This window comes from Drosophila virilis, chromosome 5 (genome assembly GCF_030788295.1).
Source record: "Drosophila virilis strain 15010-1051.87 chromosome 5, Dvir_AGI_RSII-ME, whole genome shotgun sequence".
In the NCBI taxonomy this organism is placed as follows: Eukaryota; Metazoa; Arthropoda; class Insecta; order Diptera; family Drosophilidae; genus Drosophila; species Drosophila virilis.
Genome location: NC_091547.1, coordinates 22,333,947 through 22,348,195, shown reverse-complemented (window position 1 = coordinate 22,348,195; position 14,249 = coordinate 22,333,947). Strand labels below are relative to the sequence as shown.

Here is a 14,249-nt window from a genome sequence, read left to right as displayed (position 1 = left end):
CAAATGGCAGCTACATAAATTTCTCTAAAGGTAAATTTAATCAATTATATGACTCTCCATTGCATTATTGATAAGGGATATAAAAAATGTGCCTGAACTGAAACTCATCCCATTCTGCACAGCTAAGCCTCCGTTTAAAAAGCCACATATATACATTTTGCGATGTATATATATTTAGTTTTTGCCAAAGTCATAAAGCCACACCCACTCGACTGGAAACAAAGCGGCATCTCAGCGCCCATTCACGCGCTCCCCTAAAGAGTACTCCATAATTTTCCATTAGCTTTATTATATACTCATTTGCGCAAATGTCTTATATCATTGTTATTAGTAAATCTTAGGCCTATGATTATTGCTTTCCTATGTTTGTCAGTTTCTGTGTGAGTGTGTGTGTGTGTGTGTGTTTAAGTTTATGTGTGTCTTCGATAAGCTCCCTCAAAAACAGCTTTATCAGAGACTATTCCATTGGGGATATGGCGCCAGGTTGTTGAACTCTGTGGCCATGTTTTTGGGGTCAGTTGGCAAAATAAGTGTATAGTACAGCTAACAAAATGAAGCCGCGAAATGATACAGCGAATGCCTCTTTAGGGGTTGCTTTGTACCCCAGCCAGTACATTGGCATTGTATTTTCTTATAATGTTGATGTATTACGAGAAGCTCCCAAATAAATTTATTATCATCAAAAGCCCTATTCTAACATTTAATAATAATAATAACTAAAGAAAACATTTATAATATTAAATCATATAATGATAGTGAATGATATAATATATTGTAATAAACATTTTAATGATTCATAGTATTTATTCATTAATTGCATAACAGCTAAACTAACACTTAACAATCAATTAGCATAAACTCTACTCACTTGAGAGAATAATATTAAAAATTACAATCAATAATGAATGCACACTCTGATTTATTTTTTCTTAGAACTTTTAAGTCCGCGCTTAAATGAACAAATTTGTTTAGCATAGTGCTTGAAAGCCCAAGCTTTTTATGGGAGAACCAACTAAACAAAAACCTAAGTCTAGCTGCTGAGACTTGACTAATGCCCGCTTTTCAAGAGCTGGAACAATACTTTAAGGCCATTCCCATCCAGTTGGACCCAGAGCTCAGATGCAAATGTTTTAAGTTTGGATGGCAAATTTTGTGCACAGTCATTTCGTAGGTGAAACTCGTTTTAATTAATTTAATGACTGATATTTGCATATTTTTGCAGCTTTCAACAAATTAAAATACACGTGACAAAAACTTAACGCACAGAACTCTTCTGTCTGTGTTTGCTGACTTTTTGTTAAATAAATAATGTACTCATTTGTTGCACTGCGAAAGAAGAAAGTATGGTAGCTTAAGAATGTGACGAATGTTGAATACTCTAGCAGTCATAAATATTATGCTATTTTTTAGAAATTCAACTTCCAAGAAATATATCTGAGTTAAAGTACTTATTTATTTGACTGTATAAATAACATGACACTGAGTTGAAAATATAAAAACGTAAGCAGTTTCGAAGACTTAACTTATTAACTTGCGTATCAGAGTCTGTTTAGGTTGCTTCTAAAATAGTTTCATCAAAACCTTAAGCATAATGCATGACAGAAAGCAGAGTATTGCACTCTGGTTTAATTATTTTGTTCAAATGCATTGTTGCGCTATTTTGCAGTGCTTCACATTAGTTGCAGTCATTACCTTTAATTATATGAACAGTTCACACATCAGACATCGGAACTAATAAATTAGCTTTTAATTATAATGAGCTATAAGTATTATTATTATTATTTTTAGTATTATTATAATAATGTTTATTTCAACAATGGATTTCAGCTGGCACTTTCTAAAGCTGCCGAGAATTATTCATAATGCGCATAGCTTATCAAAAATTCCAATCATAACTCAAAGCAGAAATTTTGTTCGTCGAGCCAAAAATAAAAGAGGAAGAGCAGCAAATGAATACCAAAATCCGCATTGTTTTGGCCCCTCGATTAGCCTCTGCTCCTTCCCTAACAAAACTGAGATACCCAACCCGCAGGCATTGCAGTTACAACCATTTTTGATTGCATTAAATGGCATAATACATTTTTTTTTTATTTTTGGGGTTTCTTTGGCAACTCGATTTCTTGTGGAAACGTAAATAGAATATTTTATGCAATTTATTTTGATCATCATTGAAATGCCTAAATATTCTCCGGGTGTTGCTAATGCACTCGTGCGTTCCATGCAATGAAAATTATTATTATCAGAAACAGTTGCTTCACAGCCTCTAGAACAATGAGAAAAAGCAACACAAGACAAATTTGGGTGTGAATAAAGCTATATATTATTATAAGTATTTAACACAATTTATGACTTGGCTGTGGTTGAAAATATTGAGAATATATATTTAACATTCCTCTCTTGAATCGCACCTTGAAAAATATATGCATATGTATAGGTAAGCTTTATGACTGCATTGTACTATCTTTTAATAAAGCAATTAGTAATTTTATGCTGACTCCAAATTTAGGATTATAAAATATTTTTCGGAAATTTTATTTAAATGCATTTTAGGATAAACTTTTAAGAAAATTTATCTTTCTATTAAAATTTATGGCACAACGCCTGGTGAATTATATGTTTTTGCATAAGCTATATATCAGCAGCTTATTTACTTTAAGTAAAGATATTTAATATTTTTCCATGATTACTTCATTATATACTTTTTTTATTTCTTAGAAAATATAAATTGGTTTATTGTCCTAAGACTTCAATTAAAACTATAAAATTATTAATTTGTGAGCGAACTTTAATTTTAAAGCTTCGAATTTATTTAATTAAATTAAAGTATATAAATATTTAAATAAAGCACTCAGATAAACTTCTTTAAACGAAAAACCAAAATATGCAAAAAATATTAATTTGGTCAAGACGCATCTTGTTTAGAGTATTTATTTACGTATTTATTTTCAAGCACATAAAAACTAATAGCCCTTAACAAATGGGAATATGTTAGTAAGCATTTTGCTTCTACACAAAACTAATTCCCACAAATAGAGTATCGAGTATTCCCACCATAAGCACCTGCGTCGGCGTTCAGCTGCGACAAAATAAAACGCATTTACTGCCCTGCTCATTACACACTAAAAAGGCAATCGAGCATCAAATTACAAAGCAAATAAAATGCAAATAGCTTTTCTTTCCACTTTTCTGAGATAATATTTTTTTTTATATATATTTATATACTCTATCAGTGAGGGTATTAATTTTTAATGAGCAAGTTGGTCAAAATGATCGGCTGCATCTATTTAACACAACATTTTGTTGTAATAGAAATTTAGCCTTGAAAGATACCACATATTTTCAATGTAAAATGAAATGTATTTTAATTTTCTTAAAAATAAATTAATCTTATATAGAAGAAATTCTGGTAGTTCTAAGGTTATACATCTTTTACTATATTTGTATTAATGTATTTTCAGTATATGTTGATATAAATAAATAAATATTTTATCTGATCGTTTAACTGTGTAGACTTTAAGTTTAACTTCAGTTATTACAGCTTGGTATATTAACATATAGATATGAGGAAAACACCATGACATTAGATTACTATATTATATAATTATCATAAGAAAGAACGATCAAATATGTAAACAAATAATGTTTATTTTTTATAATACCCTTTGATTAATATTTTATTGTAAAACGTGCTTCAAGGATTTTCAGACCATCTTAATAATACTCGGCTTTAACCACTGCAATACTTAATATATAATTATAATTAATAGTGTAGTTGGACTAATATACCCAATATAGTTGACTTCTATTATTAGCCCCTTTAATATTTCCACGTCATGACTTTTGACTTTTAAAACACTCAAACATTGAAATTAAAAAATAAACCTACGCCTTTATATTTATCTAACATATTTTGTATATTCATTATTTTATATTTTATTATTTTCAAATAAAAGAGTATTTAAACTTCGCCATGGCTTAGTTTTTATATATATTTCTTTGTTGTTGTTGTTTTTCCGTGCTATGTTAACGTTGTCAGCTCCCAATTTCATGGAGCTGACCACGAGCGCTGTGCCTTGTAATTGCTAAGCTCTGGATTAAACAATTTCCACATTTAACATGGCGCATCTTTAACCTTTGCTACAATAAATTTTTGGGGTTTTTTCGTCTGCTTCTTCTTCTTCTTCTGTGTACAGGGTGGGCTTAATTTTTGGCATTGTGATAAGAATTTTTAGCGACGCAGTCACTTTGTTTTGCAGGGAGGGGGACTTTGGTTTTTACGAGCGGGCGCACAAGACGCATATCCCGGTTCAGGTTGTGTTGCTTGTTGTGTCTCTAATTAGATGCTTTGCCTAATTAGTTGGTTTTATGTGAGGGCTCTTTATGCGTTTGGCTTACCTTTTTTAGATAATATGACCCCAGCCGAACTCTTCATATCGCAGCAGTGTAGGTTCCATGTCGATATGCTCGCATGTAAGTGCCAGGGAGAATGTTATAAACTTTAACGTTTATTAAAAAATTCCATGCACAAGCACAATATCCACAAGGACCATGACAATAATGTGAGCTAAAGCAGCGCATTTTCTGCTGATTTTCCTCACCCCAACCACCCTCTGCCGACCTACAACCTTCCATATCGAGCAGAAAAGCGCTCGCTCTCTTAGATTTTTCAATTTCTTACAAAACGGTTACTGCATTCCTTCACCTGACTGTCTTTGATGCGTTGTATAAAGTAAAAAGAGGAAATGCGGGAGACAACAAAAAGGAAAACCTTGCTAAACGACAAAAAACTGTTCACAGTTCCATATGAAGTGGCCGTAACTGGCGTTTCTTGAGGGTCTGAGGTTGGCTCTCCTGAAGTTCTGGAACTAAACTGAACTGAACCGAACTTGTCACAAAAGAATTCATTTTGTCGCGTTTGGAATTTCGCCCCGGCAGTTGGGTGAGAATATGCGTTGTGCTGCTTTTGCGTTGAGCAGCGCCTTTCCTTCCTGCCATCCTAAAACATTTTCGGTATTTTTTTTTTTTGTTTTTTTTTGTTGGAATTCAATAAATATTGCTAAAACACTCCGCAATCGACTTTGGCAAAACCAAATCAACAGCATTTTCACATAATTTGCTATACTTTTTTTCTGTTCTTTTCTTCTGTTATTTTTATACGCATATTTTGTGACCCTTTTAGTGTTCCCTCAGGGCTGTGAGTCCTTGGCCGTATTTTATGACGCGTTTTGTTACCAAAACGAAAATTTTTGGTAATATGAGCACATTTAATTGCCTAATTGTTTTGTTTTTGGCATTTTATTGCAATGCGGCGGCCACTTTTTTACGAGCGCACGCATTTTTTTATGACTTAATTACTTAAATGCGTTTTATTTTGCATGCGGTTATAATCGTAAACAAATTATAGAAGTGGAAATTATGATATCTCTCTCCGGACCTAGACGCTCACATTTTATGGGCTCCGATGAGATTTTTATCAGACCCAGTGGAATGTTAAGGAGCTTAAATATATATAAATAAATATGTATTTCTATAAGAAATTGTGATTAAATTTAGAAAAAGTAGAGCAAGTTGGAGGGCTCTTGAGGGAATCCTCGCGTCTTCTCTTCTCTTCTTTCTAGCTCTTAAAACCTTAAAAAAACGTCCAGACAGGCAGTTGGATAGATAAGCGGACAAGCCAGACAGGTGAAAGGACAGACTGAAGCATAAGCATATTATAAATATAAATATAAACTTTAATTCTCATAAGAATTGACAAAAATTAACTAGATTTATATAGAGGTTACAGTTTTCTGCAATTTTTATGCCAAAGGTGCTTTAAAAAATTCTTGGGAGCATAGCTTTTCTTTTAAAACTATTTTCCACAGTTAAAGGTAATCTATTTAAATAAGATCTAGTGCGATTAAAGCCGCCTACTTCAAAGCAACTTTTATCTTTGCATCTGCAAAGGTTGTGTGCCGAGCCCAGCCCAGGCCAGCCCTTCATTATAATTTAAATTAACTGAATTTGCTTTATTTGATTTGGCTGCTTTAGTGTTTCAGTGGTTTTTCCGGCCCATTTGCTGACTTTGGTACATATTTTCGCTCTAATTGCGTGGCCCAAAACTGAGCTGGCTGTGAGATAAGCCTTTTGCATGGCTCCATGGACGAGCAAGAGTTGCCGATTTTGGGACCATTTTGAATTTATTAGCCAGTGGGTCGAGCTACGCATTTGACCCTAGCGTGGGGTCACCGACTCTGCTGCCTACCAGCAAACATTTTTAGGTTGTGGATTTTAGCCTCAGAGATTTTTTTTGTGAAATTAATGCGGCAAACACTAATTAATTGCGCAGGTGTTGCAGCTGTTTTAGCTGCTGTTGTTTGTTGTTGTTGCACGGGATAAGCCTAATTGAATTTCTGTAGGCTTTTGTCCGGCGCAGAGATCAAGCAAAGGCCTCTTGCCCCAATATAACGTGACAGTAATAAATGATATATCGGGCATGCGGTTATTAAAGTCTTCCCTTTTCAATCACTTTATTTTATTTAAACTTTTAAAATCTTTTTATTTTGAATTTAAGAAATATTGCAGAACATTTATTGAAGCCATATCTTGTGCATTTATTTTTGGGAAGAATTATTGCTTAAGGTCTTTATTTATAAATATAAATAATATATTTTTATTGACAATAATTTTGGTATTTATCTTAAAGACTATTTTCTTGAATAACTTTTAATGCTTAACATATCTTTCAGAGAAGCGTTATGTTACGATATTATCTAAAACCAGCTCACATAACAAACAACTTAGTTTTTACTATTTGATTATTTGTTAATATTTATATTGCTCCTAGTTTTATGGCCATAATTAACTTTATTATTCTTTAGTTTTATAATTGGTTTCTACATTTATTTTTTTAATTTTCATAGTTAATAAATTTACTTGCATGACTCGACATAAAAAACACATTAAATTTGCATATGACTGCGAATACTTAGCATAGCTTTAGCTTTAAGCACATTTCGGGCGGCATCAGGACGGGTTCAGGGTTCAGGGTTCAGCTTGAGCTTGAGTATTTGTGTGTGTGTGTGTGTTTAGTTGGGTCTCTTGGGCCGTATATTCTTTGGTCATATCGCATTATAATGTCAACGTAATGTTGTCGTCAAATAGTTTTTCGCGTGACATTTGCATTTCAGTTTAGCTTGACATCCCGAGTCGCGTCCCGCCCCCTGCCCGGGTCCAATGACATTTCATTAGCGTAGGACCTTCCCATTCCCTCTCCTCACTCGCTCTTTCTCTCTCTCTCTCTCTCTATCGCTCCCCGTCGCCCTTTCTGTCCCTGGCTTTGTAGTGTAACGTGTGCCATTGTTTTCATAGTCGTTTTATGCGGTGTTTATATTTTTATGTCATGCCATATAGTATTTAATATAGTTTATATATATATTATATAAGGTACACGGCGCTATTAGTCCCCGCCCCTGGTACTAACAGTCTATCATGTCTGCAATAAAAGAATTTTATTATTTTCTTATATGAAGTTATAAAACGAGCGCCATTTCCATATTTTTTTCTTTACTTTTTTTTGTTGTCTAGCGAAGTTTTGTTTTTGCCATTTATACCCTATTTTCAATTGGAAAATAGCTATTTGCTGTATTAACCAATTTGTGAACATTTATCATGGGGTAATTTGTGTATATTGTTTTGGCCATGCTCTTGTAGGCAAGCAACAATTTGATATTGTTTAAATTCCCTATAATATTATTAATAATATTTAAGTAATAAAATCAAAATAAAAATTTAGTTGTTCCTTATGGTCTTTGCTAATAAAATTATGCTTCTCTTAAATACATTTTTACTATATCTCTTCATAATTCGAGAAGAGTTTTTTAAAGACAATTTTAAAATTGTAGTCAATAAAAAATATTGTTCATTTTTTTTCTAACCTAAAATTAGATCTTTACAAACAAAAAATTCTCTACATTTATATATTTATAAAAAAAATACATCAAGAAATTGTATTGTTCAAATTTGTCTAATGTAAAATTGGTTAAAAATAATATATTATTTTGCTAATATACACTTAAATCTATCTAAAATAATGTTTTCTTCAAATTAATATATTGTAATGTTAAATTTTTTCTTAATGTAAAGCTGGAGCTAGTTAAAATAATACTTTTTCACATTATTACAAAAAAAAAAAAATAATAATATATATAAATGTTAATTTATTTTTTAAACGTCAACCAAACCATTTCAAAATAATTGATTATATAATTGCTTAGCACATTTTTGAAACTCTTCATTACATTCGTTTTTAATCCACAATTTGGATATACTATACTATTCTTCTATTCTATGCTTCTCTATAGAGATAGAGTATCGCCCAGTCGTTAACTTTTCACTGCAATATTTTTGTTTATTTTTATTTTGGATACTTAAGTCACAGGTTTTGTCTTTTTTTTTGTGCTGGGGCGCGCGTTTCGTGTTTGTCGTTATTATTGTCTATAAATCTATGGCAGTTACAGCAACAACACGTTGACATTATGAATTTATTACTATTTAAATATTTTATATTTGTTATGGCCCTGGCAGGCGACGATGGCACCCAATAAGCGTTGCCAGAGTTCTGGCATTTTCTCTCTCTATTTTCATTTTTGTTGGTTGTTTTTCTTCAATTTTTTTTTTGTTTTTGGGTGGCGTGCGTAACTATTTATGAGTTTGTCTGGGTAAGTTTTGTGCCACAGTTAGAGGTAGTTTGAGTAGGTCATGAATTATCGATGCTGTCAGCAGTAAATATTTGTAATATATGCGATATAATGTTATTTGTTGCACGAGTTCTACAGGCAAATTATCCAAACTAACGAAACTAAACAAAAACTTTGAAGCTTTCGCTTACAGACACTCCCAAGTCACATTGTCTAATGAGTGAAATGGATTTTTTTAAGTGCCCAAATCTGGCTATCAAGTGCCCTTAGATATTGTGGCTTTTGGCAAACCAGTTTCAGTATTTGGACTTTGGCTTTGTATTTATATTGTTTTTTATTTATTTGGTTAATTTGAGGTAGTTCTGTCTGCGGACTTTGGCACCAGACTCTTTGTCACTGTGCTCCGAATTGAGTTCAATCAGAGATAGCGTTCGCCCCGCGGCTAATTATAAATCTATTTGAAAACCGGTATGTTTTTTATATACAGACATATAACAAAACTGAAGATTGCTCGCCTGAAATCTATCGCATCTTGTATACTGTGGCTTAATTATGGAAATGTACCAAGATACGTAGGCAAGGCTCAGAGGCTGATACGATAATTATTGCTTAATGAGTGTACATGGACTTATTGTTCATTAAACATATGTTAACGGAAGATCTCAATGATGCCGTAGAGGCTTTGCTAGCAGCTTGATCTAGTACATTAGAGAAGCTTTAATGTCAATTATAAATAAATTGCTTGCAGGTTAATCTCTGGATTTATAATAACTAGAGGCAGTTCAGTTGATATTGTAAAATTATCAAATGAAATCTTAGTATTTTGAAATTTTTCGCGTAAGCGCAAATTGTTTGCAGGTGTTAATTCTGAACGGCTCATTAAGAAAGGTTAATCTCAGGTTTTACAACTATAGAAAGTGCAATTGTTATTGAAGAATTTTAAAAGTAAATCAAAGTATTTTGAAAATGTTATCTTTATCGGCAATTATATTACAGGTTTATTAAATTAATCTGCATATATCATACTTTTAAATAGAAAGTTTACAACGACAGCTTTCAATTTTGTTCAAAAGTAATTTGCATATTTGAGTGGTTATCGATAGTCGACAGTAGCTTTCGATAGTTCTCGATTTGGAATACATTTTTTTCTGTACTTCCGATATAGCTGACGATATGCTAGTACGAATTGGAACACATTCAGTACGCGCGCAACAAATTATATTAGGGTTAATCTAGGTACTGGAGAGCTAGCTAATTTAGTAATTTAAGAATTGCCTAATTGAATTGAAATGTCTTCAATTATCAATTTAAGAAATTATATAAGGGTAAATTTAGGTACAGGAATTTATTTAACTAAAACATTTTACTTTTTAAATTAAATCTATTTTGTGGTTATTTTTACCTAGCACTTAAAACCTTTTACATTGTTATTTAAAATATGCCTAGTTTAATTTGGAAATCTGTAACTATTTTGAGAAGTTCTATAAAAGCAAATCTAAGTAGATCTGCAGGGTATATTTTAGCAAGCACTTTAAATATTTTATATTTTGATTTTAAAATAGGCTTAATTTAATTACAAAAACTATAATTTTCATATTTAGTATAGAAATTATTTTTAAAAATACGCCAATGCGTATTTTGTTTTTGTTTACGCGCTGTGCACAATTATGTCTCATTAGGCAGTCTGATTGGGCGAATTAGCCCTGAGTAATGGGTACATATTTAATAAAAAAAAAGAAGAGATATGAAAACTTGCTGCATCGCCGCACTCAACGGCACTTAAAAAACAACTCAAAAAACTTACAAATTAACATTAATGTTAATTTCACAAATTGCAAAAAGCAATTAGCAGCTGAGCGCCGCGTTCGTAATGCCAAACAACAACAAAAGCAACACAATAAACCTGGGTAAATCACTCGATGCAATAATTGTAAAGGTAGCCAGATAACAATGCGTTAAGCTTAATAAAATTAAAGATCTTAACAGTTGGCAGCAAATTGTGCGGGTGGACGGGGTAAGATCATGACGCATAGAACGAGTAGCCAACAGACGCCAGGCATCATTAAAAGAGCGCGAGTTAAATAAACTACTTCTAACTTTTGAATCGTGTGAATGAGTGTGATCAGTCAGCTAGAAAAAAGTAAGAGCGAGTGCGAGAGAGAGAGAGAGGGAGAGAATAACAAATAACCAGATGCGAAACGTGGGCAAAGTTCATCAAGTAAAATGATATAAAAGCGTATCGCATAATGCATCAAACAAACAGTTCGAAAGTTCAGACACAACGTAATACACCATGAAATTTTTAATTGTTCTCGTCGCCTGTGTGGCTCTGACTGTTGCCCATGTAAGTGCCACAACTCTATCAAAGTATATAACATATCTATAGCTCTATATCCCAACTCCACATAGGAGCTGCAGCTAACGGACGAGCAGAAGGCCAAGGCAAAGGCCAATGGTGCTGCCTGTGCTGAGCAGGAGGGCATCACCAAGGAGCAGGCTCATGCCCTGCGCCAGGGCAACTTTGACAATGCCGATGCTAAGGTCAAGTGCTTTGCCAATTGCTTCCTGGAGAAGACTGGTTTCATGGCCGATGGCCAGATCAAGTCCGATGTGGTCCTGGAGAAGCTCGGCCCGATCGTTGGCGTTGACAAGGTCAAGGCTGCCCAGGAAAAGTGCGACTCACTGAAGGGCGCCGATAAGTGCGACACCGCCTTCCAGGTCTACCAGTGCTACTATAAGAATCACGCTGAGATCTAAGACCAGGCCCACAAACGGTATTACCAAACTAAAAGCATCTGTGAATTGTCAGCAATTAATTGTCGACCTATCAAAAAAATAATTGTTATGTGTAAATACATGTATTAAAGAACAAATTTACATAAATATTAAACATCAGAGCTTCTTTAAAGCAAATCAAAATTTAATTTAATTCGTTTTTATTTTAATTTTTTTGATTTTGGAGGAGTCATTTTAGAGAAAATTAAAGTATAAAGTCGTCACAGTCCATAGGGTTTCTCCCAATGATTTAAAAGTTTGCACTTCAAAATTGTCAAACTTTTAATAAGCCTTCGCAATGTATTATAAAGAAGAAACCTTATTAAAATAGCATACCTCTATCATTTCTCAAAATATATTCTGAATTGTTTAGCATTTACTAATATTAAACAAAATGCGTAAAATATATTCTTATTTTCCTTCCTTGAAGACGCACTAAAAACGTGTCACTGAATCGTTTGCCTTGGCCAGGACTTTCTACAGTTTATTGCCAATTTCATCACAGAGAAGTTAGACTCATTTATAGATAACCACATTTAGTCGCCTGGGCTGTGAACGAGTGCTATTACCAGACCAGTTTGTACTTAACACTACATTACCAGTTTCTGATAAAGTAAAACCACATTAAAAAAGTTGATAAAACAAAAAAGAGTGCATGAAATCACCAAGAAATTTCAATTATATAATTCACTCGAAAAAAAAAACTAGAAAAACAAGCAAGTTTTAACACTGGTCCATTTCGCTTTAATTTTTTCATTGCGAATAATATCTAATTAAAATAAATTCAAAATATAAGGAAGTTACGTAGCCGAAGTTTTTATACTCTTACGATTTTGAAAGACATGCAAAAAGAGTGCAGCTCGTAAATTCAAGTAAAATCAAGTATCTACTTTCTATGATCGGGCGATGTGAGATAAAATTTTGCATATATGTAAGGAACATAGTGAAACTTAGAAATTCCAAGTTTGCTCAAGATATCTTATAAAAGCAAAAAAAATGTTGATACAGGAAACCCACTTTTAGACCGATTGTTCCTATGGCAGCTATATGATATAGGGAGGGGTCCCAGGGGTCTCAACAAAAATATGTAACAGTTTCTTGGCGATAGCTTTAAAACTGACAGACTAGTTCAAGCATAAACAAACAAGCAAACAGGGGTATATCAACTCGACTGTTGATTCTATGTGACGAAATTTAATATGTATATAAAATATGGGGTCGTAGATGTCTCCTTGTATGCGTTACAAATTCCATGGCTAAATTATAATACTCTCTACAAGGATTTAAAAATAGACCCATTGCAAATTGCTGTAAGATGAGATCGGCAACTTCTCAGTTGTTAGTCCAACGCTTATTGCAAAGCATACTTATATGGTTGTTGTTATTGATGTCTTGGCCATCGTTTTCTTCCCACATGTAGGTCCAATTCCCCAAAGACTTTCATCTTAATGCTAACATTCGACACAAGAGAAGGCTACACTTAAGAAATTCAGTTGATCGCTTGTTAACCAGCTACTAGGGGCAAACTCTTTTACATATATATATAAATACGAAATTTAAATACTGAAAAGTGTTAATTTCTCTGCAGTATTGTGTGTTATTTTATAGATAGAATTTACTTAGGCACAGGTGCAGGTCATTTGGCTGAACATTTGCATAACAGTTGGGCATCATTAGATGGCAGCTGTCAGACCGCCATCAGACGTTAAGTCCTTGGTCCCGAAGGCATTTGCACGTTTGTACAATGCATAAATATTGATGAGCGTCGCTTGAAAACTTTCGCTTTTCTTTTTCCCTCTTTTATATATATTTCTTTTTTTGCTTTTACAAAAGGCGATCAACACGACGTATGCGTAATGTTTGTTACAAATGAATAGGCGCATGTTTGGGACTTGACCTTTCATTGTTGTTGTTGTTGCTGTTGTTGGCTCTGTTCAAAAGCCAAAATCCAATTAACAAATCATTAAACATTCATTGAGCACGTGGCGCAATTGCAATTGCCAGTGGGTCAGTGATGTGTGCAGGTGGGCGGAGTAGACACCTTTTATAGGGTTGCACGCTTCGTGAATACGTTACGTTACGTTACGTTAGGTTTCGCATATAAAGGACAAACGCTTGGGGAATTTGGGAGGCCGGTAGCTGAGCTCTGACTCAAACGACAGGCAGACTATCTGTCTGACTGACTGACGGACTGACTGGCCGACTGACTGGCTGAATGGGCGTCTATAATTCATTTTGTCACTTCCTGGCAGTACGGACTGTCCTGTCACTTCCATTTAGCATCCGTTTCAGTTGCAGTTGTCTGCACAAAAGCCTTGGCATAATCACTGATGCGTTTACTAATGTCTATTAAAAAGCACCCTCTGCCACACCCACCCCCAACGCACACCCGACCCCTCTCCCCTGCCTCCCGCTGCCCAGCTAATGCATTTAAGTAGACAGCTCGTGGTTTCTGCGCTGGCGGCTTGTCAAAGAAAACCCACACGCGTGCTCTGTGGACGCTGCCAAAGGGACAAACACATTGATGCTTCACTAGCCTTTGTCTTGACAGACAGTCGGACATGCAGACAGACAGCCAAGCCAAGTCGAGCCGAGCATTACAGTCCGTACGGAACCGCCAACCAGCCGGGCAACTTTTCTTATTTCGCTTGTCTTGTCTGCCTTGTTAGTTGGCTCAATGAATGTGCTTTTCCATGGTGGTTGGGGATTGACTGCCTGCGGTTCTCACATTAATGTAATTTAATTTTATAAAAACTGCGCTCGGGGGGTTGTTATGTACATGTATATATATATATA

At 34.2% G+C, this 14,249-nt stretch overlaps 1 protein-coding gene and 1 long non-coding RNA gene across 2 annotated transcripts in view; one reads left to right on the top strand and one right to left on the bottom strand.

The window, feature by feature from the left end:
- Positions 1–14,249, bottom strand: part of LOC138911392 (uncharacterized) — a 69,564-nt gene that overhangs the window by 13,602 nt on the left and 41,713 nt on the right. The gene's annotated exons all lie outside the window — the stretch shown is intronic.
- Positions 10,866–11,602, top strand: Obp56d (Odorant-binding protein 56d). Its single transcript, XM_002049080.4, has 2 exons — positions 10,866–11,022; positions 11,088–11,602. The coding sequence occupies exons 1-2, from the start codon at positions 10,972–10,974 to the stop codon at positions 11,433–11,435; spliced, it is 399 nt and encodes a 132-aa protein (XP_002049116.1). The 5' UTR covers positions 10,866–10,971; the 3' UTR covers positions 11,436–11,602.